Source organism: Myxocyprinus asiaticus, chromosome 37 (genome assembly GCF_019703515.2).
Source record: "Myxocyprinus asiaticus isolate MX2 ecotype Aquarium Trade chromosome 37, UBuf_Myxa_2, whole genome shotgun sequence".
In the NCBI taxonomy this organism is placed as follows: domain Eukaryota; kingdom Metazoa; phylum Chordata; class Actinopteri; order Cypriniformes; family Catostomidae; genus Myxocyprinus; species Myxocyprinus asiaticus.
Window position 1 is genome coordinate 38,335,864 of NC_059380.1, and position 10,113 is coordinate 38,345,976.

The window sequence follows — 10,113 nt, forward strand, 5'->3', positions numbered from 1 at the left end:
CGACTTGGAAGTCAACTCTTGAGACTTATTCGACTGTTGATTCTGTATTGCCGTGGTGAACTGTGTTTAAACTCAGTCGGTGAGTGTTTAACCAACTCCATGATGGTATAATTGGTTTAGCAGCCAAACGGAGTCAAAGGGCAGCATAGCGTGTCGAGACGCAACGTGAACCTGATGCGAGAAGGATGCTTTCTGTCGACTGAGAGGGGAGACCATGTGTGGGGCTTCTTAGTTTACCCTTCTTCAGCCCCAAACATTATATTTTCCATCTCTCTTTTTCTTTCTATCAGGATGTTTTTACATTTCAACTTTTGATATGCAGCAGATCAATGTCAGTTAAAACAATGGACCAATCAGATGAATCTGTGGATGGGATTAGCATATTTACACAAGGGCAAGAGTATTGAGTGTTGATTAGCAGGATCTATGGGAGTTAATGCACCTATAAACTCACTTTTTGTTCAAATCTGTAGCACTCCGTCTAGCTGTTTATAACGCTGGAAAGTGTTGTTTATTTTAAGTCACAATTTAGTTGATAAAATCAGCCTGAAATATTTTTTTCTTTCTTTCATTAGAAATATGAAAAATGGCTAAATGTTGAAACAACCAACATAGTTTGTTCTCAAACCTTGGTTATTTATTCTAATTTTGGCTGTGTTTGCAGTGGTACACTAGTGCATTGCATACTGCACAATATATACTGTATACAGCATACTATTTTTTTTTAATTGTCGACTATTCTTATGTAAACTGTCACATTCAATTAAATACCACAATTTACGTAAGAATGGGTTTATAAGCAATTTACACAGACATTTGTGATGCTTGTGTATCATAAATACAGCCTAAAAGGTGAAACAGTATGCAGCAGTTTCAAGCATGCTGCGTTGTTGTGCAATTGGGTAATCATTCTGGAACTAAATATTGTTAATTAATAAATATGTCCGACTAGAAATAGAAGTTCTAAAAGAGTGCATTGCATTGTAGTATACAGTCTGCAGTATGTTTTGTTGTATACTGCACATTTTGGTGAATGTAGTAGGCCATCCAGGTATTCCATGCATACAGAACATTTGCAGACTATAAATACTTAACACTACAACAATGGTATGTGTACTATTGTAGTATGCTATGTAGCATGTCTATATATATATATATATATATATATATATATAAAGGTCAAGTTGAGTGCATTGAATTTTGGATAAATGCAGTATGCTTTGTTTTATACTTCACATTTTGGCAGATGTAGTAGGCAATCCAGAAAATGTCCAGATTGTACATACTATATAAACTTGATACTGCAACTATGTGTAGTGTGGTAGAATGCAACTTCAAATAGCTAATTAATAAATGTATGTAAATACCATAAATAAGTTGACAACAACTTGTTAAGCCCTTAAACCAGATATTGTTTCTCAGCACACAACACAACACAATAAACAGCTTGTACACATATTAATAGTAGCTTAAAGAGCTAGGCCTGTTTGTTAGGAATGGAAGATCACGTCCTTGGCTCTGTTCAGGCCACAGCTCATTATTATTCATGAGCGTGGGAGTGTTTCTGAGGCCTGGGGGCGGGATTATCAGCTCCCTCAGTGCTTGTTGTGCTGGAGGCCTTAGGACTGGGTCTGTCTGGCACTGCCGCTGGGGTCTGATGGGTCTGGCCCTGTTCCCCCGTCTCTTTCTTTTGCTGTATCTTTCTGTCTGTTCGCTGGCACTGCCTGGACTCTGCTAATCACTCTGGGACTCTGGCTGAGCTCTATGCTTGGCACGCTTTCACTCTCTACTGCTCTCTTTCTCTTTCTCTTTGAGATGGAGAGGACACTGGAAAACTGAAAATGACCTGCTGTGAGTTTTGGGGAAGCTACTTTGAAACTGTAGCTTCCCAAGCTACAAGCTACTCATAATTTAAAGTAGATGTGTGTCATTTTTTTCGATGTTAAAATTCTTTCTTGTATCCAAAGCTCAGTATGCAGAGTCAACTATAAGTAAGCCATTTATTGTAACACTGTGACTGTGGTGCTATTGAAACGTTCCAAAACAAAGCAGCATTGGCTCGACCAGTGGCATGCGTTTGAAGCGTGACTCTGTTTGTACAACCAATGGAAGATGGGGAGAGTTTCCTGGAATCTGTTTGATAACAGTGATTATTTTAGCAGTTCCGATTGGTGATGCTAGTGGTGTAGAAAACACACTTTAGCTTTAAAGGTTTTTTATGTTAAAATTATTTTTAACATAAGCGTTCATGGCATAGAATCATTGAAATATATTCCAAAGTTTTGAATTTTCTCTCTTTGAGATGGAGGACATTGAGGCCAGGTCCACACTAATATTTTTTCGTTTTAACTCTGTTTTCAGTTTTCTAACATCATAGTTTTCCAAACTATGTGGTAATAGAGAGCGGGTTTTTTAAAACGCTTCATTTTCGGTGGAACAAAATGCTGTTTTAGTTTGGATGAGAGGCGTAAATGTAGCGAAACTAATGCGTTTATAAATGAAAACATTTTAGTGTGGACATGAGCTGAAAATAGGGTTACCGACTGTCCTGTATTAGCCAGGACATCCCATTTTTTGACCGAAATTATGGGATGCCTCAATACAGGATGCCTACTGTCTCATATTTTAGTGTCAACATACAGTACATCGCTAAAATATATGTTCAAAAGTTTCAAGTTTTATTGCGCACACCTTTAAATTCAGCTTTGTTCTCAGAGTTACCCTTACAAAAATAGAGAGTTCTGGCAAACTTGCTGCAAACATGCAGCAATACTTGCATACAGAAAGTATGTGCAGCTCTTTACCACTACAGGTGAAGAGCTGCAAACTTCTGGCAAACATTTGCGGAGAATCGCTAGCTCATTTGCATGTAAAAATAATGAGTGGGAAATATGCTGCAAGTTTGCAGCAAATGTGTGGCAAGTTTGTCAGAACTTTAGATGTTTTCGATGTGTCATACCATAAACAACAATTAATAAACCATTTTAAATGTCAGTCACATGATCTCCACCTATCTAAGTGGGTGGTTCTTATCCAGAATAACCTTCAATGTGGACCAGACTTTATACTGTCAGAAAAAAGAAAAAAAATCTCACACATAGTGAGCGTGGTTCAAATTTCTTCATCAGTTTTTCTAGACACACAGAGAGTCCGCATCTTTGCGATTGTGGGCACATGCCCCTGCTGTTGACTGTAATACAAGAATATCACAAAGCAGCTTTAGTTTGCATGCGTCGAACACGTCTGTATGGGATTGCAGTCAAAAGACTGTGCTTTGAATGGCTGAAAGCTAGACCGTATGCGAGACGGAACGACACATGGAAAAACCAAGTGTACCCTAGCCTTATGTGGGCAGCTCTTAGAATAAGTTGCCATGTGGACTAGACTTTATTCTGACAGTCAAGTTTGGCTATGCGAGACAAACCGATTTTTAACCACCTGTATCTCTCTATCTCTCTCCAGGTGATGAGTATTTTGAGTAACCCCAGTGCGGTCTCCTCCCAGCCTCAGCACGATTTCTCCATCTCTCCTCTCCACGGCAGTCTGGAGGCATCTAACCCCATCTCAGCGAGCTGCAGTCAGCGGTCAGACTCCATCAAGGGTGTGGACAGTCTCGCCTCCTCCCAGTCCTACTGCCCCCCAACGTACAGCGCAACCGGCTACAGCATGGACCCCGTCACTGCTGGTTACCAGTACAGCCAGTATGGCCAGAGTATGTACTTTACCATCACTCCGTTATATACTCTGTATATGTCTTTGTCGTAAGTTTTAAAGTTATAGTTCCCCCAACTGTCATTGGAATTAGGCCATAATTGGTTACAATCCGTTTCTTCTTTTCTGCTGAGGGTGTCCGTGCCCATTTCCAACCATCTCAAGACTCCCTGACCCATCAGAGCAGGGCAGACATATGCTCCTGATAAAGACCTCAGTGTTGGCCCCGGGCTCCTCTGTTAGTCACAGTTTTGTCCCTCGACTGGGAAACGGGCACTTCAAAGCCCACATTAACACCCCTAGGGTCCCAGTGTCCTTTTAGTCACCTTTTACAAACACACCCTCACACACACAAGCTGCAGGGCAGGAAAAAAAATTATTGATTAAATTAGCATGATCATAGGCTGATGTGGTCAACGAAGCAACTGGCTTCTATCTACCACCATACATGTGCATGTTTGTTAAAGTCAACAACAATGGTTTCTGCTTATATTATGAATGGTGCAAATGTTTGTCTTTGGACTGTGTCATCAAAATGACAAATTTAAATTACAAATGATTGTAGTTACAACGGAAGTAACTTTGGTAATTTGGCGTTAACAATGGTTACTATGGCCTAGTCCAAAATCACATACTTCTGCACTTATTCTATGCCATTTTGTAGTGTAAGTAATGTGTTCTCATTGGAAATACAACAAAAAGAAGAGGACTATAAGTATCTTGATGATGAACTTCTTCAGCCAAAATATAGGAGTGTGGAATGTTGGACACTTCATGCACTCAGTGCTCTTTGCTTGTCCTACATAGCGGAAGGGATGGGGTTACCTGGCCGTGATGCTGGCCCGACAAAACAATTGTAATTGACAGTTAGTGTCGCAACTAGCAAAACTTCTGTGAAGACAGCACCTTACAAATGTGAGTCGAATACTTTACCATCACAAGCTGTCTGAATATGTACGTTATTTGAGATATGGGAGTTAAACTGAGGTTGAATAACATGCTAAAGCTAGTGTCAGCACATTGCATGCATTTGAAACCTCACTTCCGTCAAATGAAAAATGGTGACTGTTCCGTGCAAAAAAAAAAAAAAAAAAGAAATGTTGGGGATCCATTTGAGACAACACTGCAGTACACTTAAAAAATTCATACACTAGATAGCAATATATTGATATATGATTGAATTGGCACAGCCCTGGTATACTGTATGTGTGGTGGTGTTCAACACATTTACTTGTGTGAATGTGAGTTTGTGTGTGTGTGTGTGGGCAGGTTTAAGTGGTCTACAAGGACTTATTTTTAGGTTACAAACTGGTAATTACAAGGGTATTATGCTATAAATGTGGTTTATGAGGACATTTCTAGTGTCCCCATAATTCAAATTGCTTACAAATCATACTAAACAATGTTTTATTGAAAATGTAAAAATGCAGAAAGTTTTTTGTGAGGGTTAGGTTTAGGGGTAGGGTTAGGGTTAGGGGATAGAATCTATAGTTCATACAGTATAAAAATCATTATGTCTATGGAGAGTCCTCATAATGATAGCTGCACCAACATGCGTGTGTGTGTGTGTGTGTGTGTGTGTGTGTGTGTGTGTGTGTGTGTGTGTGTGTGTGTGTGTGTGTGTGTATAAAGTACTGTCAGGTCCATCAGAAGGTGAGGAAGTGTTGATTGAAGAGATCTGACGAGCGAATGTCAGGTTAATTAGGAGTCAGATAGAGAGGAGTGATGTGTTTAATGAGAGAGAGGAGAGAGCTGCTCAAATTGGAGAGAGATTGAGCCGAATATGAAGCATGAAATCTCTAATGCTCAGTATAATAAAGACTGGCACATACACAAGCGCACAGACCTGAATGAATGACACATGGCTCTCTCTGTCTCTCTCTTAACTAAACCCCTATTTCACTCACATTATCTTTCATTAATCTATATTTATTTAGTTTTCATCTAGCACTCTTCAAAAGTTCATCAAAGTGACTGTATTAAATGTGTAATGCAGGATTACCTGTATCATTATTTGTTTCAATGGTGTGAAGTGATGTCAAATTCACAAATGAATTGTTTGAATAAGCCGGTATTTAGAATGATATGTTCAAACTGATTCACAATGCGTTTGTGTATCACTTGGCTATAAGGGAAAATTTAAGAGTAGATCTCTAAGTTGGCCAACATGTTGGAACCACATGCAACATTTGAGTATCTTGTTTCGAGCACGTATCAAAAATTTTTTTTGACAACAAACACACTCAGGTCTCAATTAAAGGTGCACACAGCAATTGTTGTGTTTATATCATCTTGGATATACACTGACACCTAGGGGTTTGGAAGTAGCATCATTCGAACGCAATAGTTTTCAGTTACCGATTCCTCTGTAGAGAGTTATTATTCACAGTCAGAAATTATTAATTTAATGCATGAGTGAAAGTGTCCAATAACAGGGCCATTACTGAGATTAAGCGAGTAGTATTCAGCTGGTCATGTGGATCTAAAATGGCAGCCCCCATGAGGGGACCCTCTCCATGTAGAATAAAACAGCTTTAATAAAGTTACTGATATGACTGAGGAGTCTTCATCTTATGTCAGTGCTCATGATTTTATACATATGTTTCAAAAAAGCTTTTTTAATGAGTAAAAAATTCACCTTTAAAGTGAGCACATTACTACACCTAAATTTACGCTAAATATCAATATAACTGAGAAACACACACATTTAACTTTGTGTATGTAACCGAAAAGTTGTGATTAAAGCAATTAAGTACAAAAGGCCGTGCTATATTGTGATGAGACAATTTTATAATATACAGTATATTTAAAAAAATAGTTTAATTAAGTGGTATCCTTCCGCTACAAAATATAGTCCCTAACATGCAAACTAAGGTTAATAGTTGGTAAGTAAGCTACAGTATGTAAACACGTTTTAGGCATCATAGCTGTAACTATTGTGTATTTTAGCACAGCTGGAATGTTGTATTAACCAACCAGCATCCAGGACCAGAAAAAAAGTATGTTTATGGTCGTTTTGGAACAATTTTGAGTGATGATTTAAAAAGAATCAGTGTATCGTTTTTAACCAATTCATTGATATGAACTGTTTGCTTCGATTCTGAAGCAAAGCCCTCAATCACGTATTTGTTTTGGGTTTAGCCTTCCATTGGATAGTGGAAACCTTTTTGGCAAACTATAAATGCACGGTTGATCAAGGTGTTATTTAATAATTTCTGATGTCATTTAATAAAATGCATTGTGAAAATGAATTGATTTCCCAACTCTAATGTGTAAAACTGGCTGGTTTGTGGTTAGTTTTATGTTTAACTATGCTCATGAGATTGTCTGTGTTTGTCTTTATTCTCTACAGCCGCTGTTGACTATCTGGCCAAGAACGTGAGTCTGTCGACTCAGCGAAGGATGAAGTTGGGTGATCATTCTGCGGTGCTGGGACTTCTTCAAGTGGAGACAGGACAGGCTTACTGAGTCCGCCTGAATGTCCCATCTGAACACTGCACACAATATACACTCCCACGCTCTCAAATGCACCCACACCTCCTTGAACCCGGCGGAGATTTTTAACGCAACGTTCTCAACTGCGTTTCAACGTGTGTGTAGTCCAGAGAGACCTTACTCTGTGATTTTCAAGAAAAGAAACTCTTGCCATTCCAGTTGATGTGACAGACTGTCTTCACGTCATTTTTGGCTGGTGTTGCTCCTCTAAATCAGATAAGAGGACCAATGGCACATCAACGGACGCAGCGTATAGCAAGAACGCATTCCTAGCCATTTCCAAAATGTACTTTCACCTTAATGTGCAAAGATGTGTATGAACCCCAGTGTCATGAAAACGGATAATCTAGCTGGTTTTATGTTGATATTGTTATTACGATTGCCCTCACAGTTGTTGTAATTATTATTATTGTAACTATTGTTTTGTTGTTTTGGAATCCACACATTGTATTTTTTCTAATTTGAATCCGAAGTCTTTGTAAAATGCTAGCCGTGGGTGAAGACAGGGGTTTATGTGTGTATGTGTTGAAAGTGTGACTGCTGGTTTTCCACTTTCTCCACCACTAGAGCCATTATGTTCCTCAGCGATTTGACCTTCACTGCCATCATATTTCACTCGACATTCCATATGAACATGGCCACTCTGTGGGAAGTCTAGCTTTGGACATTCTGTTGGGATTAGCAGGGCTTTTTGGAGGACCAACATTTTTCCCCTTTTCCTCAAATGCCTGCTCTGTCCTTAGTGATCATCTTGAGGGAAGTAATTGGTATTGTTTGGAAAACAGGATTTGGAAGAAAGCTATGAGTTTTATTTTATTTTTATTTCCAAAGAATGGAGCCACACTGCAAGAAATAATTTTATTACTTAGTATATTTGTCTTGTTTCAGAAAAAAAAAAAAAAAATCTCTATAGCCTTAAAACAAGGAACATTTATCTGAAAAGCAAGATGGCATATGATATTCATATGAAGTCTTGTTTTTAAAAAAAAAAATCTATTTAGTGAGGTTTATGCTTAAAGCAAGAAAAAAACACATGCGCCAGTAGGTTTAGAAAAATAAGCTTTCCCTTTGAATTAAGATGATTTTTCTTGGCCATTGGCAAATAATATTTTCTTGTTGTTAAATTTCACCTAATTTTATTAGATTGCTCTTTAATCAAGATGTAATGTCTTAAGTCATTTTGCTTCTGAAGCAAATCTTGTTTTAAGTATATTTAAATATTTTTACTGGAAAACAAGACGAAAATACTGAGTGAGAATAGTTTTTATGTGTGTGTGTGTGTGTGTGTGTGTGTGAGCTGATTTTGAAATAAACAGCTAAATTTAAACATTCCTCATAAATTGTACAGAATTGGTTTGATTATATATGTGGTTATTAGACCAAGTATAACATTTCGGCATTCCTTACAGTTTGGCTCATGAACGGATTACAGGGCCCGCAAGCTGTGACATTTATACGCACACTGACCAATCAAATAATTCTTTCAGAAGGTACAGTAAAGGACACCTCATTCTCATCTTTGCATTCTCTTTATCTGTTTTTCTATTTCTCTCTCCATTTTTGAAACGAAATGATACGAAAACAAACAACATTAGGGCTGCTGTAATTTAAGAATTCATGCATTCACAGGTATGTACAAAAAAAAGTAGTGACTTTTTGACATTTGTGTAGGACTCACAGGTGACAATTTGACACATAAATGGAATTGTACAGTAGATGAAGCAGAGTGTTTATTGTTTGTTTATAAAGAATATGTTTTATACTAAAACAAAAAAGGTGTTGTGTGGTAGATGACGCAGGGGATATGTGTAAGTCTAATACTGTAATTTTGTGTTTATATTTACTGCTTTTACTTCTTTGCTTTTTAATAGTTAATATGTATAATTTTCCTTAGGATTCAAAGTGTATGTGAAAACCACTTGGTACAAATTCCACATGTAAAATTGTACGGAAGCTGAATCATATTGGTGATGATTCCTAGCAGGTACAAATTTGCTGAAGTCAGGTGTTAATTAAGAATATTGCGCTTAAGGAAGAGCTCATATGTGGATCCACAATGAAGATACTTGTTACTAACTTTTAATATTGACATTCCGTTTGGAAGCAGAGACTGTGCAGTTGAAGTGACTGAAGGCTCATATAACGGACTGTGTGAATACACAGCAGTGTTTGGTGCTAACTGACTGCTTCAGAATGCATCTTCGAATGGACGTCTTATTGGATGTTTTTATGACGAAGACAACTCTTATAGGAACAGTGTGACCCAAACCCCACCCCTTCCGTTTCAACTGTCTATGATCTTATAAAAACCATCACAAATGAGGAATGAAATTTAAACTACTTCTACTATAGAAAATCCACAGCTAACACATTTGCTAATCAACATTTGGATAATAAAACTATATTACCCATCATGCCTTTTTGGGACATCAAACTGGGCACCTGCTTTCGTTAGCCTTTGTGTTTATGCTTTACTCCATTTTATTTCAGCATGTGTGTATATTACCATGGTATAATTTATTCTGCTGTATGAAGTCGTAGCTTTAGTGGGAACCTTGTATTTGGTATTTTCAGCCTGTTGGTGTCTTTACTGTAACACTGGCGTAAATGTTATCAATTAAAGATCTAAAACTGACATACAAATGTTCTTTGTTGCGTGTCTTTTCTCTACACGCTTCACACGTTTTTTGGGTTTTTTTAATTGGAATTTAAAGTAATTTCAGAATTGTGAAAAGTTAGGACTACTGAAGCTTTGCTATATTTGGCAGTTGAAACCTTATAATGCCAAGATTATGTTTTTAGAAACATTATACTTTGACTATAATAAATTTTACAAATTTACCAATTTATCGGTACATGTTGCCAAACAGCAAAAGCAAGTCGTGGTGAAGCATTGAATATGTAGAA

The 10,113-nt window shown here is 37.7% G+C and overlaps 1 protein-coding gene across 2 annotated transcripts in view; it reads left to right on the forward strand.

Moving 5' to 3' along the window:
- The window catches only part of LOC127427881 (paired box protein Pax-7-like), a 73,322-nt gene extending 63,485 nt beyond the window's left edge, over positions 1 to 9,837 (forward strand). For both annotated transcript variants that reach the window (XM_051675773.1, XM_051675774.1), the window contains exons 8-9: positions 3,463 to 3,712; positions 7,064 to 9,837. In XM_051675773.1, the coding sequence (XP_051531733.1) occupies positions 3,463 to 3,712; positions 7,064 to 7,179 (366 nt within the window). In that variant the 3' untranslated portion in view covers positions 7,180 to 9,837. The remainder of the gene's footprint in view (positions 1 to 3,462; positions 3,713 to 7,063) is intronic.
- Positions 9,838 to 10,113: the final 276 nt, after the last annotated feature.